This window comes from Maniola hyperantus, chromosome 6 (genome assembly GCF_902806685.2).
Source record: "Maniola hyperantus chromosome 6, iAphHyp1.2, whole genome shotgun sequence".
Taxonomy (NCBI): Eukaryota; Metazoa; Arthropoda; class Insecta; order Lepidoptera; family Nymphalidae; genus Maniola; species Maniola hyperantus.
In genome coordinates this window covers 11265124-11284550 of record NC_048541.1, presented here as the reverse complement: position 1 = coordinate 11284550, position 19427 = coordinate 11265124, and the positions used below count along the sequence as shown (strand labels likewise).

General features: G+C 39.0%; 1 protein-coding gene across 2 annotated transcripts; it reads left to right on the top strand.

The window, feature by feature from the left end:
• Positions 1 to 3909: 3909 nt before the first annotated feature.
• LOC117982818 (zinc finger protein ztf-16) lies at positions 3910 to 18731 on the top strand. 2 transcript variants are annotated; one of them, XM_034969243.2, is made up of 8 exons: positions 3910 to 4218; positions 4486 to 4608; positions 8508 to 8686; positions 9447 to 9782; positions 10262 to 10563; positions 11099 to 11226; positions 11639 to 11821; positions 12098 to 18731. In XM_034969243.2, the coding sequence occupies exons 2-8, from the start codon at positions 4534 to 4536 to the stop codon at positions 12335 to 12337; spliced, it is 1443 nt and encodes a 480-aa protein (XP_034825134.1). In that variant the 5' UTR covers positions 3910 to 4218; positions 4486 to 4533; the 3' UTR covers positions 12338 to 18731. The 2 variants fall into 2 exon arrangements, with proteins under 2 accessions (XP_034825134.1, XP_069355216.1); XM_069499115.1 differs by having other exon boundaries at positions 3937 to 3960.
• Positions 18732 to 19427: the final 696 nt, after the last annotated feature.

Genomic DNA, 19427 nt, shown 5'->3' with positions numbered 1-19427 from the left:
AAGTATAAACAGCGGCTGCACCTCCTCTCACTCAAAGTGCACCTCACAAACATCAGAGGACTGCACTCTAATCTTTTCGCAGTCCACCACCATCTGGAGACTGCAAAGCCGCACTTATTGTTCCTCACGGAGACGCAAATCGGAAATCCAGCAGATACTTCATACCTACAATATCCCGGGTACTCCCTTGAATGCAATTTTAAACCGCACGCCGGGGTCTGCTTGTATGCCCGTAATGATATCTGTTGCCGGCGTCTTCGTAACTTAGAGGTACCCAACTTTTCTGTCTTGTGGTGCCTTCTAGACTCAGGCAGTGATCAAACACTCTTTGCCTGTGTCTATCGCTCACATAGTGGAGACAAAGAGACAAATCAACTCTTCGAGTACCTCAGTGTAACGGCCGACGTTGTCCAACAACGGTACCCTTTAGCTCATCTCGTCTTTCTGGGAGACTTTAACGCTCACCATCAAAACTGGCTATACCCATTCCAGAAAACCGACCACGCTGGAAAAGAGACATATAAATTCGCTCTTTCTCACAATCTCACCCAGCTAGTTCAGGAAGCGACAAGGATTCCAGACGTTGATGGGCATACTCCAAACTGTCTAGACCTCCTACTGACCACTGATCCAGACCGTCACTCTATTGCTATCTCAGCACCTTTAGGCTCGTCCGATCACTGCCTAGTGAGGTCAGTATCAAACTACCGTCCGCCCATTTCAAGTACTGGTTGCAAGAGAAGAGTGTGGCGGTATAAGTCAGCGGATTGGGACGAAATGCGTCACTTCTTCGCATCCTACCCTTGGCAACAAACATGTTTTTCCTCCAACGATCCATCGAACTGCGAGACTTCCATTTCCGAGGTGATTCGTCAGGCAATGGAGTTTTTTATACCATTCGCTGACGTACCCCTTAATGGCAAAAACCCGCGGTGGTACAATGCAGAGTGTGCCCATTCCGAAGCCCAGAAACAATCAGCATATTTAGCTTGGGTTGACGCTCGAAGTCGTAAGACTCCAGACTTGAAATCAAAGAAGAAGGAGTTCAATGTTGCTGCCAAGTTACATAAGACAGTTTTAAAGAAGGCTCGATTCAACCGCACTAAGCGGATCGGGAACAAAGTAGCTTCCTACCCCAGTGGTAGTAAGGCTTTTTGGTCCCTAGCTAAGTCGGTTGAGTCGAACTTCTGTCGGCCTACACTGCCGCCGCTGCTCAAACCTGACGGATCGCTTGCTTTCACAGCACCTGACAAGGCAAATCTTCTCGCTTCACAATTTGCTAAAAGTTCACATCTTGAGGCTGGAGATGCCTGTCCACCCGCTCTCCCCACTTGTGATTCCATAATGCCTGAAGTGCATATCCATCAAAAGGAGGTTCTCAAAACACTCCGTTCCCTTGATGTGAACAAAGCCAGCGGTCCTGATGGGATCCCAGCAATCGTCCTGCGAAACTGTGCCCCTGAACTATCTCCTGTCCTGACACGTCTGTACCGTCTCTCTCTGAGTAAAGGTCAAGTGCCCAAATCCTGGAAAATCTCTAATGTACAACCTGTACCAAAAAAAGGCAGTCATGCTGACCCGGCGAACTATAGACCTATAGCTATCACCTCGTTACTTTGTAAGAGCATGGAGCGCATACTAAATACGAAGCTCCTGGCATATCTCGAGTCCAATGATCTACTCTCCGACCGCCAATACGGGTTTCGTCAAAAGCGGTCCGCCGGCGACCTACTCGTGTATGCCACCCACGTATGGGGAGAAGCTATAGAGAAGCACGGAGAAGCACTTGCTGTCTCTCTCGATATATCTAAGGCTTTCGACCGGGTCTGGCATGACGGCCTTCTTAACAAACTTGCAGCATACGGCCTCCCACCATGCCTATGTGACTGGATATCTAACTTCTTGAGTGAACGTTCCTTCCGAGTAGTCGTTGACGGCTGCTCGTCGGATCTTATGGCCGTCAATGCTGGTGTTCCTCAAGGGTCTGTCCTCTCCGCTACACTTTTTTTGCTGCATATCAACGATCTGTTACAACCCGGTATCATTGGGTACGCCGACGACAGCACTGTAGTGGAAAGTTACATATCCAGTCCGCGTGCTGGTGGCTCAGAAATCAGTGAACTCAGAGAGGCAATGGTTGAACGGTTAAATTCCACCCTGAAATATGTTTCAGATTGGGGTGATGCCAATCTGGTAGAGTTTAACGCGACAAAAACTCAGGCGTGCCTGCTTACAGCTAAACGGAGTCCTTTCACCTTGACTCCCACTTTCCGAGGTGTCTCCGTTCCTATCACCGATCATATTGATCTCTTAGGTCTCGACATTTCAGCCAATATCAACTTCGGAAGGGCTATCGAAGCTAAAGCCAAGACTGCTGCCAAAAAACTTGGTATTCTCAACAAAGTCAAGCAGTACTTCACGTCGCACCAACTGGTAACCTTATATCAGGCCCAGGTCCGGTCGTGCATGGAGTACTGCAGTCATCTCTTCGATGGCTCTGCTAAATACCAACTTGCCGCTTTAGACGCCGTTGATAGTCGAGCCAGGAGACTTATAGGCGAAGATTCACCACTTTTGGGGAAGCTTCAAAGTCTTGATCACCGCCGAAAAGTTGCCGGCCTATCGGTGTTTTACAGGATATATTTCGGAGAGTGTGCGCAGGAGCTGTTCGATCTTGTCCCTCCCTCACCTTTCTACCACCGTACCGCAAGACACCGGGCGAGTTTTCACCCCTATGTCGTCAACATTCCATCTTCGCGCACGAAACGCTTTGCGTCATCATTCCTTATACGCATGGCTAGGGTCTGGAATACTCTTCCTAAATCAGTGTTTCCTGTCAATTATAATCCGGGTATCTTTAAAACAAGAGTGAATAGGCACCTTCTAGGCAAACGCGTCCCATCTTAGGCCATATCATCACTTTCCATCAGGTGTGATCGTGGTCAAGCGTGCGCCTATAACGAATAAAAAAAAAAAAAAAAAAAAAAAAAAAAAACCGTCAAGTGTCCCCTTTGTTCTTGTTTAAATATTCTAAGATTATTCATCCAAGATTCGCCTTTAGGCCTAGATTGAGTAAAAAAGCTAGATTAACGTACTGTATAACTGCGTATGAGATAGCGATAGCACGACGTAACGATGAATAACACGACAATTATTACCATTGTTTAGTAGTCAATATTTGTATTAACCGATAAACAATAAACGTTTTTTATGTGAAAACAAGTAAACAACTAATGAGAAATACAATAATTACGCCACGAATTCTCAAAGTTTGTTTTGCAACTAAAGTTGTATTCCTTGTATATATTCTTGAAAAAAATCAGTTACACGATAAAAGACAAAAAATAACTTAGCTGCGTCTCTGTTTATCACATTAGTAACATTATCTGTGCTCTCTATTTAGTGTGAATGATAAAGCAAACGTTCCTTTATCTATTTTTATTACTCTGTCTACGCCTTTAGGTATTTTGCAACAGCGTCCTCCTATCAATAATGTCATTCAAGTGCCAATAGAGCCTTGTCTCCTCGGGTAATAACAAGGTAGGTAGGTACCTAATAACTAAAAATTATAGTCTACAATCTCAATGGTCTATAATATATAATCTGCGCGTTGATTTACAAAGATGTATGAATAAAATAGATAGGTACCTACCTATGCCCAAAATCGATTTTAAGATTTTAATCGATTCCATAATATTTCTATAAACTCAGGGATTTAGCCAAATGGCAGACTTGTAATCTACTTATTTTGTTTTTACATTACTACATTTAACACTTTTCATTATTTTTGTTGATTCAAATTCAATGTGTTTTGGAAAATTCGCTATGAGTTATGACTGTTATGAGTGTTGCTAGAATTAAAAATAAGTAAAAAAAACTAACCCGACCCGAATCGAATCAACCCATCGTAGATGAATGAGCGAGTTGGAGCGAGTAGTGAAACAGAATGGGCAAATCCAAGTGGGTATTTAGTTTGATAAAAATGTTAGTGATTTCATTTTAGAATCCAGGAACATATTAGGTTAAAAAAAGTGTTAAACAATATTAAATGTCTCATTAACATAAGTTAATGGTGGGAACCCACTTATTTGTGCATTTACAGTTATTCGTGTAACACGTATTTTGTGCATAGAGTTCAAGCATTGAATTAGGCCACATAGCGATCTCTCCCTAAAATACCGCTGTTCTGGCTGTCGACGTATCAAGACGGGCAATCAAGTAAGTGCGAAGATTAACCATAAAAGATTGAAGAACTACGTTTGGGTTCATTTAACAACTGCGGGATGCGCAGAGGATACAATAGATAAAGTTTATAAATAGTCTATCGTTAGTCGATAATTTGTATGTTTTCGTAAATGGGTCACCTCGCCATTCTTTTCAGAATAACTTGTGATGTTGATTTCTAGTTTACAAAACTTTATTCAGTTAGTGGTAAAAGTTTGTGTTTAATGAAATTGTCATGTTTCGTGTGTGTTTACGTTTTAGAGGTGCGAGGCGGGAGAGTGATGAGCAGGAAGGCCGCGATCTAATGTGATGTCATCAAAAGGGGAAACAGAGGCCGATTCTGGCACCGTGTCGCCAAACTTGTCAGCTGTTAAAAATGAACCAGTGAGTATCTCAAATGATATCCCTATTGTAGATTTTATTAAGTAAGTCTAGTACCAGTAGTTATAAACTATTTGCGGTCTTTTCAAAATTGAGTGTTTATTATGATGTTGCAAAAAATTAGTATTTAATATACTTAAAGTTGTAAACTTGAACCTGAGTATCCTTATAAAATTACAATAATAAAGTCAAAGTCAAATTATTTATTCAGAATAGGTAACATGTTCCGCTTACTGATGGTACAAAATTATTGTTAATTTCTAAGATTATATAGTGGTGATAGTTAATTACGTACTTAAAACGAAAGCTACAAGGGTTTCAAATGCGCCCAAGTCTGAGAAGAGCCCACAACAAACTCATAAACACAAATAAGTACTAATATGTAATATCTACTTAAAATGTACCTAACTACCTACCCACCCTGAGTCTTATAATTAGTTATTTAAACATTAATCAAGACATGTTTTATAATTTATTATTATAGTCTTATATTATTCATATTATTGTAGTCCCCATCTGACCTGTATTCTATAAAGTAATGTAGGTAGAACACAATTTTACCCACATCATACTTAGTGGTTTTGGTAAATATAGCTATAAATTGTTTTAAGTACATTTAAAAAATTATACACACATCCATCACAATTTTATTTAATATTCCATTTAACTTTTCTTGCATAATAATTGTTACTTATAATAACTATACTACAAGGAAAACTTAAACTTATTCTTTAGGTCTACTTAAATATTATAGGTATCATGTGTTGTGTCATGCAAATTGTGATTGAATTTTTGTGATACAAATTCATAAACTTATCTATATTAAGTATAGTAAAATTACTTGATTGTTAGTTAGTCCTCTAGAGTCTGGAATAAAATCCATAAGCGACAGTTTGAGAAAGATTTATTAGACTATATATTTTTTAAATCATATTATTCTGCACTTTTCGGTGCAAAATCGCCATTCTAGCACCTTGCAACCCCAACTTCTATTGGTTTTTCGAACTATGTGCCCTGCCCATTGCCACTTCAGCTTTACAACCCGTTGAGCTACTCTAGTTCTCTTAGGAATTTCCTCATTTCTGATTTGATCATGTTATTATTATACGAAACTTGTAATTCAAAAAGGTATTTTTTATTTACTTTACTACTAACAGCTTACATTAAGTAAATGTAAGCTGTAAAGTATCCTATTAAGTATTATGGCACAAAAAAAACCTAAAGCTTATAATTAAGTATTATTAAATTACTTAACTATTATTGATTCATTACTTAAATACCGAGCTTGGTAGCTATTACGATGATTCACATACTGGCTTGAAGTTTAAGTTATCTTCTCAACAGGCTGCTTGCTAATTGGCTTCTACACCAATTTTACTTTTAAAATAAACGCTTTGCTTAAAATAAAGCTATTTTATTTTATTATAAAGGCACACAAAACAGGTTGTATCTTTACAATAGTCTAAATAAAAACAATAGATTAGGATCTAAGCAACAACCCCTATTAAGTGTACACAACATTACTTTAATAAATATATTATGCATTAAACAAGATAACATAGAATTTGTAAAATAAAGAAATTTACAATAATTTTGTATTATTTATATTTAAATGGTAGACAAATGAGTATGTAAATTAACTCATATACAAAAATGAACATTGGGGCCGATTCTCTTGTACACAATCTCTAAACTAAACTAAAATGACACGTCTAAATCTATTGCTATCCCTGTCATAATGTTGCTTGCGGAAAAGGATACCACTAGATTTAGACTTGTTAATTTAGTTTAGTTAAGAGATTGAAGACAAGAGAATCCGCCCCAATAATTATGAAAATTATAAAAACTTGCAAGACACATAATATTTAAAATTAATTTATAATACTTACTTAATATTTACCTTTAAAAACAACCAATTATATGAAAATGTATCACGCGAATGTTTAGATAATCTTAACTGGAATTAGAAATTAGTCCTGTATTTTTTAAATAAAACAATAATCGGACTATATTCTTAAATGTAACAAACATTTCTGCAATTTCCGCTTTAAACATGCACATATAACTTGTTATGAGTTGATAAGATAGTATAATCGTAAATCATAATTCATAATGTTATTATATTTTTAGAAAGGCGATAGAAACTTTATAGTGACGACTTAAACCCACATCCTGTTTTATTGTTAATACATTAATAGAGAGAGCCTAAAGACACTAAGTGTCTGGCAATGCATGACGTGATTTCTAATACTATTCCGAAGAAAATATATAAAAAATAGATATACTTTGAAGTAAGATTTTTTACACCTTTTTTACCTGTTATCTCCCAAAGCCACCATGATCCAAACTTCACAGTCGCTGATTGTTCCTCCTTGTGTTGGGGAAAATACGCAGAGAAACTTTCAGCTTTTATAAAATAACAAGATTCTGGCACACGCTGGCTCTTAGTTCATAAGCTTAGGTATCTAATTAATCTAAGCTTTTAATATCACACACTTTTCCATGCACTCAAATGAATGTATTATATAACATAGACAGGTGATAGTTTAGTATTCATAGTATGCAACAGTTACAATATGTTAATGCTGATCCATCTGTAGAGATGATAATCTAAACATATGAAAGAAAAAGGTGACTGACTGACTGACTGATCTATCAACGCACAGCTCAAACTACTGGACGGAGCGGGCTGAAATTTGGCATGCAGATAGCTATTATGATGTAGGCATCCGCTAAGAAAGGATTTTCGAAAATTCAACCCTTGCCTAGAGGGGATAATATATTATGGGTTTGAAATTTGTGTAGTCCACGTGGACGAAGTCGCGAGCATAAGCTAGTCTAAATATATAAAAGGCAAAGGTGACTGACTGACTGACTGACTGATCTAAACTACTAGACGGATCGAGCTGAAATTTGGCATGCAGATAAATATTATTATGTAGACATCCGCTAGGAAAGGATATTTGAAAATTCAACCTCTAAGGGGGTGAAATAGGGGTTTGAAATTTGTGTAGTCCACGCGGACGAAGTCGCGAGCATAAGCTAGTTATCTTATAAATTCGATTAAAAGACTACAATGGTTCTATTTTGCATAAATGGCTTTGACTTTGAGATGGTTGAGTGAAAAAATAGATACTTAGATATGCCAGATAAATATGACTATGAGGAATTAAGTATAAAGAATTAATAAGTATATGTTATTTTATTTTATACCATAATAGTCTAAAAAATACCTCTAATTTTTAAATATTTGTATCCTTGAGATCTGTCATCAAACAAGGAACCTTAATATATTATTGAAATTTATTCGTAATTTTGCACTAAAATAATCCAATTTCATACTCAAATTAACTACCTATTTGGCTTGTATTGTATTCTTGTGTTATATTTCATAGGATAACTCGTTTAATCATTTTTCACCAGCCGCCGTAGCATCATCGTAAGTGCTGATTATGCCGAAATTATTTACTTACGAACTATGTTCTTAATCTTCAATGACATTCATTTACGAAACTTTCGCCACTTACTTTGATTTTCCGCGATAAAAAGTAGCCTTATGTCCTTCCCCGGGATGCAAGCTATCTCTGTACCAAATTTCATCAAAATTGGTTAAACGGGTGAGCCGTGAAAGGCTAGCAGACAAATACACTTTCGCATTTATAATATTAGTATGGATTAGCCATGTAAATCATGACTAATATTTCGTTTTCCCTCCAATTAAGCATAAGTTTTTGCTAGGACTTAGGAGTAGGTACGACAATAATGCAGCGACTGGCCGCTGAGGATTCAGTCTGCTCCTTAACCGTTGAGAGCTATTGAGTTGAGGCTCTACAACTGATAATAACAAGGTCTGTCCTGTTTTAGGTTCTCTGAACTGAGTATCATAATATTATTGTTTGCAGGGAGCCACAGTAAGCAAGGAAACCCCAAAACGGGGTAGCGGCGGCACACTGCTGAAATGCACCACTTGCAACAGCTTCAGCACTCTGAGCAGCCGCGCGCTCACCACTCACATGGCGCAGTGCTCCCCCGACAACAACAATGTGGCGGCCACACAGAACACGGACGCGCGACCGCACAGGTACTACGCCACACGAGTCATGTTAAATGCACCACTTGCAACAGCTTCAGTACTCTGAGCAGCCGCGCGCTCACCACTCATATGGCGCAGTGCTCCCCCGACAATAACAGTGTGGCGGCCACACAGAACGCGGACGCGCGACCGCACAGGTACTACGCCACACGAGTCATGTTAAATGCACCACTTGCAACAGCTTCAGCACTCTGAGCAGCCGCGCGCTCACCACTCACATGGCGCAGTGCTCCCCCGACAATAACAGTGTGGCGGCCACACAGAACGCGGACGCGCGACCGCACAGGTACTACGCCACACGAGTCATGTTAAATGCACCACTTGCAACAGCTTCAGCACTCTGAGCAGCCGCGCGCTCACCACTCACATGGCGCAGTGCTCCGCGCGAGCGTAGGTAGGGTGCAGGTGTGGCATCTAGAATCCTGAGTGAAGCGCGGGGTTTAGAGGTGCCCAAGACTAAGGCAGTATTACCCCCAAGTTCAATACTCTACTTTTCACACATCGCGAGCCAATTAAATCAAAATCTTCGTAAGCTTAAATTGGTACTTACTTATCTGTCTTTAGAAGTTTCTGGGAGCAAGTCGTTTATGACACTTTGAGCATTATTGTCGCCCCTCGACATTTTATTTTCAAGTTAAATAAATAATTAATTATTTCAATACCACAATCAGATACATTTAATTGCCGCATTCGTTTATTTACTAAATAGTTCCCATCTCAAAAATGATTATGGTTATTATTTTGACAGGAAACTATTCGAATGCGACGTATGCAATATGAAGTTTTCGAACGGCGCAAACATGCGGCGGCACAAGATGCGGCACACGGGGGTCAAACCGTACGAGTGCCGCGTCTGCCAGAAGCGGTTCTTCCGCAAGGACCACCTGGCGGAACACTTCACCACCCACACTAAAAGCTTGCCGTACCATTGCCCCATCTGCAACCGAGGGTTCCAGCGACAGATCGCGATGCGCGCGCACTTCCAGAACGAGCACGTGGGGCAACACGACCTGGTCAAGACTTGCCCGCTGTGCAGCTACCGCGCGCCCACCATGAAGAGCCTCAGAGTTCACTTCTTTAATAGGTATACTTCACTACCCATATCACCCAGTACCCATATTAAAAATGCAAAAGTGTGTTTGCTTGTTGGTTTGTTGGTTTGTTCATCAAAAATTAAGTTTTTTTTAAATAACACGTAGTCGCGAACAGACGATATACTTCGAGACCAATCTCTATACTCCACTCTTATTAGTTCCCACTAATAAGGTCCTGGGTTCATTTCTCGGTAGGGATTTCAAAAATTATATCATTTCTAAATTTCTGGTCTGGTCTAGTGGGAGGCTTCAGCCGTAGCTAGTTACCACCCTACCGGCAGAGCCGTGCCGCCAAGCGATTTAGCGTTCTGGTAAGATGCCGTGTAGAAACCAAAATCGCATGGGTTTAATTAAAACTGACATACCCCTTCCAGGTTAGCCCGCTTCCATCTTAGACTGCATCATCACTTGCCACCAGGTGAGATTGCAGTCATGGGCTAACTTGTATCTGAATTTAAAAAACTTACAGACACGGTATCGACCTGGACAACCCAGGCCCCGGCAACAACTCTGTTTCCCTGCTCGCCGCCGGGATCGCGAACGCGGCGTACGCGGACGGCACCATGGACCCGAGCGCCATCAGCGCCCTGGGCGCGCTGGGCTCGGGGCTGTCCGTGTCCGTGGCCGCGGCCTACTCCGACAGCGGCGACAGCAACGGCGCGCGCTCGGCCGACAACGCCACGCCGCCCATGCACTACCTGACGCCGCACGTCGAGATCTCCATGGCCGACAACAACGAGACCTTCTCGCCGCAACTGAACAACCACCAAGGTGCATATCTACCCGCCTCGTGCAATCTAATCTTAACCCTGTACTGCCTCACGGTTGGACAAAGGCCTCCTGATTTCTCCACAGCTTCCTATTTTGTAGGTACCTCTTCGGGCCACTTAACTTTCACCTAATTCATCGCGCAATCGCCGCTTCGGCCTGTCGCACTGACGATTTTGGAGTTCCAAAAGAAACATTCCAGTCATCTGGCATACGGCACACACGGCACACGTTACACACCTCATCTATTTAATATTTTATTCATTATCATTATCGGCGTCACAGGCCTTTCAAGGCCTGGGCCTGCTCCTGAAGATCCATCTGTCTCTGTCATTAGGGCTCGTTTTCCTGCTGCTGATTCCAACCGTTTAGCGTCTTTGTTAACTCCACTCCATCCAACCACTGTAGTTTATGTAATTTTTTTTTTATTTTGAATATGAATTTTTCATTATTTTTGTAAAAAAAGATAATGTTCGGGAAAATCCTAATAAATTCGGGACTCAAAAAAGTAATACTGTACAATACGTACTTTGTACAGAATCGCGCATGAACGGCGAGGGACCCAGCTCGCCGCAGTCGGGCGACAGCGCCGTGGCCAGCAGCTCACTGTCGGCCGGCCTGCCCACCAACATCACACCTTCTATCACACTCATACCCATCAAACAGGTAAGCTATCCAACAAATTGGGGGAAAGAGATGGCATTAGTCATCATATCTGGTGTAAAGAGCTTCCGAGACTGTCAAGCACCTAGATTTTTGCTTGAGCCAAGTATTTTGACCGTTTACAAAGTTTGCTTGATGCTGAAGTCAAGCATTTACGTGCTTGACGGTGACTAATGCGATTTTACATTTTAGCTTGACGCGACGTTCGTTCAGTGTTCGAGAAATGAGGAAAGTGCCGTTTCCTGGCTCAAGCTGTTTGACGAGCGCATCAAGCTGTTTGATCAAGCAAAACAAAACTACGTGCTTGACGTCAAGTCGCTTGACGGTCTCAGAAGCCCTTTGATAGTTTTCTGGGCATAATGAAATACTTGACTTGACTTGAATATTGAGTTACAAGAATGTGTTTGTGTTTCAGGAGCCCCACACGCAAGAGGAGTCGGGGCGCGAGGGTGACAACGAGCCGGAGAGCAACGGCAAAGACAAACGTGACGTGTCGTCGAGCCTGTCCTCGCTCATCAAGGTGTCGCCGCTCAAGAGCCTGCTGCGCGAGGACCTGCGGCGTCGCATCTCTGCGCGGGGACGCTCGCGCGCCAGCAATGTACGTAGGACTAGATCAGTGGGAGTCGAAGCGCGACGTGTTGTCGAGCCTGAACAGAGACGAGTCCAAACAGAACAGCTGTTTTGAGGATGCCATCTTTTGTAGAAGTTTTTTAAAGTAATAATGTTTATAGTTCCATAGATTAAAATCTCTATTTTTAAAGGGAAACTTGCTTTCGGACGTTATGAGCACGGATTGCGGAGAGGGTTCCGCATAAAGGTTACGCACACTGTTTTTTGTTTCCGAAACGTCAACGAGAATGTTTGATTGTTCCAGGCCTCCCGGGCGTCGCCGTCCGAGGGCGGCGTGATCACATCCACGCACGGCGAGGCAGCCCTGACGCCCGCCTCGCTCGTATGTACCTTCTGCTCTATCACCTTCCCTGACTCCACGTTGTACTTCCTGCACAAGGGCTGCCACTGCGACTCCAACCCCTGGAAGTGCAACATTTGCGGCGAACAATGCTGCAACGTGTACGAGTTCAACTCGCACCTGTTAAGTAAGAGCCACCAATGACTGTTTGCGGGGGGGCCGTTCCGACGCTGACCTGACTCTTGAGGCCAGTAGCCCTGTTCCTTATCTCAGTGCCCATGTCATTTGAAACACTATGACGCGTGCCAATAAAACAAATCGAAAAGTGATCTATTAATCATTCTATCTCACTTACACAGTATACCTGTCTATAGTGTGTGAGTTTGACGGAATGATTAGTGTTGCTTCGTTCGGATTAGTTTCGCGTTATACGAAAATTGTCGAATTCCCAATTTTGTTACTAACTAACATCGGTAACTAACCGAGATGACTGAATCTCGGTGATAGTCTACTCGGTCATTAGTCCACTTTAGCGGAGCGGAGCGGAGTGTAGACAAGACACCGTTATTTGTTGGACACTTTTCGTAGTGTACAGCTAATTTACATGGCACTGACATGTGGAATAGGCATGCTGGACGGACCCAAGGCGCGACGGTAGCAATTCGTACGATTTGAAATAATTGTAATGAAAAGAACTGTATGATGCGCGTTACAATACGAAATCAAAGGTTCAAACAGGTCTTTGCATTATAACTTGAGTCGTGTAAATACGTTGCAGTCACGCGTTGTGTCTGCCCAAGCCTTTATACAGTACGGCCACTAATATAAGTTACGTTATAGATTGCAAAACGGGCGTAAAGCTTGTTCAGTTTGAGATCTTAAACGTTGGGCGTTCTTTGATGTTTATATTCGTTTTTGACACTTTCGGCAATATCGACGCGTACGACGAACTTCCATTAGAGTGCGTTACCACTGAAGCGGGGCGATGTGCTCTCCACCAATCAGGTTATTGAGAGATGACGTGATACAATTATTACGTCACCTAAAAATAACCTGATTAGTTGAAAACACGTCTCCGTTCCGCTCCGCTTCAACTTGCTTTTGCCTTTTTTCATGCATAAAAATATGTGTATATCCGAACTAGCGCCAATATCTCAGAACGAGAAACTAAAGCGTACTAAAAAAGGACTTATGGAAATTAAGTTCTAAATCCAAAAATACAAGGGATTGTTTAACGCAATACTAACAAATGGAAGACACCACAATGTGAGTGTAAAAAAATCTACAGTACGCGGCAGAAAATAATATACATCGACCTTTAGAAGGAGGTAGCAGATTTGTAGAGCGTTCTCTGTCCTTGAGACCGATAAAACGTCATATAGGTATGAGTGACATAGACAACGCTCTACAGAGCCGAAATGTTATTCTAAAAACCGATGTACATTAGTTTCTGCCGCGTACTGTACCGATAGTTAACATAATATGTTCGCCCCTGTCGATTGCAAGTGCGCCTGTTTATCGTAACTTATTAAAGTGGTAGTACTGTACTGCACTCTATACGTGTGCATACTGTAAGCACTTCCCTCTTACCCCACTTCACCTTTACACTTTGTCTTGCGTGATTTCCGTTTCCCTGACCTGTATATTTTCTATCGAGCCTCGTCTCGGAAGTGCTTCGACTATGCTATACGCTGAACGTCCCCCCGAAGTTGTTGAAACTTAAAAAGTGCAAATTATTTTTGAGGGTTATTTAGTGGTAATTGTAGGTAAATGAGCGACGATATTTGTATGGATATTTTAGTGTTAAAATTGTAATGATAGGATAAATTCGGAATTCGGGTGCGATTCGACCCTTTCGAAGCCCGTTCGACCGCGGCGGTGAAGCTTCGTCCAGAAATCGACATTCCAAATTGTAATCTATGCATTCCATTATTATTCGAGATTGAGAAACTTAAACGTTAGACTTTGGTGGGGAATGAAGTGATACTTGAATTTTTATTGTCTTGAAAGATTTTTATTTATTATTTAATTAATTTCTCTGTACTTAACTGTACACGGGCGTTAATCGAAACAATATTTATAGAGTATTTTTGGTGCGATAGTGAATTTTACAAATGTTTATTAAGACCTATGGTAAAGAGTGTACAAATTAATATATTTTTACATTTCGCTGTTGACACGATGTTTATATAGAAAGGCAAAGCCTTATATTTCCATGATTATTTAATTTTTTGTGATCGATAAATCAGACCGGAATTATAAATTCTACATTCCGTTATTTTAATTTATATTTCTTTTTATCTCATATGCATGTAATGCAAGTCCACGACTAATACTTAATGTACAAGTTGTTTTTATTATTTATTTTCTAAATTGATATTTATAGTGATGTAGCAATACATTCGCATGTACTTAAATAAAATGTATCGATTCGTAGCGAATAGGTTATAATGTGAAACGAAACTGACCATTATAAGGAAAACGCACTTGCTCAATGACATAATAATGGCTCAACAAAATAATATAAAAAGTGCTTCATATTTCGTTGCGTCGTTCCTCGCACAAATAGATTGATTTTTCACACACACTTAAATATATTGCGTGCTTATAATGGTGTCTAATTGTAATTATTACCTATTTTTTATTTTTTATCCTAATTGGTAATTAATCCGTCACGTAATGAGATTGTCTGTGGTATGGAAATCGATTTAGCAAATAATCTAAATATTTTTCTGTATTTTTTAAGAAGAAAGTAAGGCAAGATGTTTTCAACATTCGTTCGCATCGAGTTGCGAAGCTCTGTTTTTAGTTTGCGATTTTATTGGATCTCCAATAAAATCGCAACGATACGATACGAGAATAGCACCTTCTTAAACATTCGCTTTTAAGCTAAGTGCCCACTAGCAATAAAATTTGCAGGAATCAGCTCTGGCAAGTCTCTTGCAATATGTAAACACTCGCAGCAGGTCAAATTGATCTTGACATGACGATGTCAGCTGACTTCTTCAAGTTTTTAACCGCCTTCAAAAAAGGAGGTGGTGCTCAATTCGGCCTGTTTTTTTATGTATGTAGACCGATTTTTTATGGCTAGTGGACACTTGGCATTAGAATTATCACTTCAGTACTTAAAAAAATATATGATTTGAGCACTTAGCAACTTCTAAACGAATGTTATCTAATCCAATTTTTTTTCACTATTCTACATTTTTATTACTTCTATAATATCAAGTGAATACTATTTTGGCAAAATGAATTCGTACTGTTATTTTTTCCATATTTTAGTGAAAGTTATGAAATTAGAATTAATTATCTTGAAATTTCGTATACACCGTACGTAATATGTATATAAATAACTCTAAGTTAACTTCTCTTTGTTTGGATTGGGTCACTTTTGTTTTTGTAAGGTGTGCTCGGTTCTTATAATGATTGTATAATGCTAGTACAATATCATTCCGGTGTAATAACTTAGATGTTTCTAAGACTACATTATCATCTACAATCGGCATTAAACTTTGCTAATCACAATTTATTATTGGCTGAATTTGTGCTATACTTGCCAAAACTGTGCATTTTATCCAATAGTTGAGTGAGAAGTGATTGTCGTATTGTAACTGTACAATTTTCGTGCTATAGCCTCAAATGAAAATGAACTTGTATAAGAACCGATCAAAATTATACATGTTGACTTTTTAATCGCCTTACAAAAATACAACCCAGCATTAGTAATAATTTTTTTAAATATAAAAACATAAAAAACCGACCAAATGCAAGATAAACTCGCGCACCGAGGCGAGGGTTCCGTACTCACTACTCGGGTATTTTTTTCGACATTTTACATGATAAATCAAAAACTATCATGCAAAAAAATAAATAAAAATCTGTTTTAGAATGTACAGGTTATATGATATGTAATGCTACCCCACTTGGTATAGTTATCTCACTTTGAAAGTTGAAAATACTAATTATTTGTTCATGAACACTTTTTACTTACTTGAGCTATAAGACCTATTATCTATATACCTGCCAAATTTCATGATTCTAGGCCAACGGGAAGTACCCTATAGGTTATCTTGACAGACACGACAGACGAACAGACAGACAACAAGGTGATCCTTTAAGGGTTCCTTTTTTCCTTTTGAGGAACGGAACCCTAAAAATAGTCCAAAAATATAATTTAATAGAATAAATTACTTAAAGTTCTTGCATATCACGAGCGTGTGAATTGCGTGCGAGCGTGCTTTTGTAAGACGACTAAATAGTCATCGTGTTTTGGTGGGTCCACTTATGTTGCGTATATCACCCTTGAAACTGAGATTGACATTCCTGTAGCTAATAAGTACTTAATATCGGTTGTGGTCTTGCCTGTTAAGTTTAACGAAGTCGACTTAGGTGGAACTGAAATTATGTTTACCAACGAAGTTATAATATTATTGTTTTGTTATTGACTTTGCTGTAGGGTAAGGGAGTCGGTTCGCGGCATGGACCTAGTGAGTTACCTGAACGAGCGACACATATTTATTTATAGATATTCTTATATTCTATTGTCATTGTTGGTTTTTTAATATTATTGTGTAGTCTTGGATAATTTTTTTGGTCCCGATCGCCGCGCCGCGAGCTAGCACTAAGTGTAGTTTAAACTTAAGAGCTATTAATATTATTAATCGGTAACCCCATTTGGGCGCCTTTAATTAATCCGTCCATATCTAACGATAGATATTGCCTTTAATATTTAATAGAGATAATATATTTATAGATTATATTAGCGTAACCTTAAGAAGAGATCTTAATTATAAAACGTTTATAGAAATGCAGAGGTTTACAGATGTAGTTAAATTTATATTTATGTGTATACCCACTTGCAGAAGGGATCTGCAAAGAGGTATCGGCTACCCATTGTTGAGTACTTTACAGCAAAAGCCCCTGTACACCTGTCATGTAACAGTGTCGTAAGGTATAATATAATAAAATCATCGAAGTATCGATCAGTAGCTCGCACGTTGATACTTCTTGTGGTTCCCTAAAATACGAACGATTTCGCATTGACGATTGAGCGAGCGTAAGTTTTGGAAACTTCGTCTTGGTTATTTTTAATGCAAACGTTTAATTGTTGCAATTTAATGTTCTATTTTTGTGTGGTTTTAGATAATTTATAGAAACAGATATACTTATTTGTTTTAAAAGCAATCCATGTTAAATGACGTCAATTGTATAGTTAATTTTTAGATGTATTTCAAATTATGTATAGAAAAGATTTGACGAAGCGACGCGACGTGCTCGTACGATGATCATCGATGATTTGGTTTAAGTCAACTGTCATTTTGAATTAAGAGGCGTGCAGTTGCATCTGTATAAACAATAGGTTTCCAAAGAGCGAGGATTGTACTGTCACTAATAAAGTATTTTTATCTTCACGCGTTATATAATTAACTAGCTTATGCTCGCGACTTCCTTCGCGTGGACTACACAAATTTCAAACCCCAATTTCACCCCCTTAAGGGTTGAATTTTCAAAAATCCTTTCTTAGCGGATGCCTACGTCATAATAGCTATCTGCATGCAAAATTTCAGCCCGACCCGTCCAGTAGTTTGAGCTGTGCGTTGATAGATCAGTCAGTCAGTCAGTCAGTCACCTTTTCCTTTTATATAATTAGATATTTCATCAAAATGGGTTTATGGGTTTATGAAAAAAACCATTTAGGTATAATATACTTAGTTGTACATAATATTAAATCATGAACATCTTTTGTGTCAATTTTGTGTAAACAAATCGATTTCTACTTATCTTTGGGAACCTATGGTAATCAACATTAATTGTAATTTTAAATCAGCGAATCAGAATTTCTACTTGTTTCTTGGTTTGTTAAAGTAAATTGATAACTGTACAAATAGCCTTCTTTTCGCTAAGTATACTTTATCAAACAGAAATACTGGTAGTGTAGCAGTCCTCACCCTAATACCAAAACACAGCTTACCAACATTTTAATTTGTTTTAAGTTGTTATATGTGTGTAATACATAGTGTAAGTAAATTGTTTAAAAAGCAATTAGATATAAACGGTAGACAATTTGAGATCATCGTTGATATTTTGCTGTTACATTTATTATGTTATCATTATGAAAAGAGTAATAATAACATATTTTACTAATATTTAATGAAGAAAACTATTTATTATCTACCAGTTTTAACGAGTGATAGTAAATGATATCAAATTTTAGCAGATTGTGCCTTAGATCAGTAATTTAAATAAATGAGAATAATATATATATCATGTTTTCGAAATTTATTCAATTCTTAAGATGTGTGATGTTTTAACTTTTGACTAAGTATATTGTGTCACATTAAAAATATATATTTACACTGAAGTATTAAAATAAATAGAATTTATTTATGTAAAGTGAAAATATATTACTTGCAATATGGCTGTTTTGCTTGTTTTTATAATGGATAAATTTTATTTGCAGTTGAATATATTGTCGTCCTGTTATGATGATCTAGAAATATAAAGGAATGGTACTTACCAAGTATGTAGTTCTATTTATTTACTTATAATAATTTGGTAAAGGGTCTAATGAAACATTAATAAACTATGAGATAAATTAGATTTGGTTTTTTTTCTACAAAGATAATTATGCGAGATGATGTGAGTTATCCAGTCACAAAATAGTACTACAGAAGGAAAACTTCATAAAAAAAGGTGTGTACGGACTACGGACGGATCAAAGAGCCGCAACCCGATTACGAAAGTATCCTGTGGCCGATGGTGGGATAGATTTGGCGGATGCACGTATTTCTAACCGACAAGGAGGACGACGATTATATTTTTCAAAGGGTTTTTTTATAAACGTGTTTAAACATGGTCTAAACCATTTCTGTGGGACTACTTACTAATGTCTCCACTGACTTCTATTAAGGCTGGACAGCCCACTAGTGAAGATCTGTTATTGAAGCATCTTGATTGAGGCACTGCTGATAGTGTCAGGTGGAGCCAGTATGTGACTTGTGTGAGCGTACCTGGCTGTGGTACTCGGAACTTATTACTGACATAATATTTGCTTTATATATCACTAGATGATGCCCGCGACTTCGTCCGCGTGGATTTAGGTTTTTAAAAATCCTGTGGGAACTTCATTTTTCCTAAAGTAGCCCATGTCCTTCCCCGGGATGCAAGCTATCTTTGTACCAAATTTCGTCAAAATCGGTTGAACAGTTGAAAAGCTAGCAAACAGACACAGTTTCACATTTATAATAGTATGGATTGTGATATCATTATTTTCTTAGTTCCAATGTTTGACACC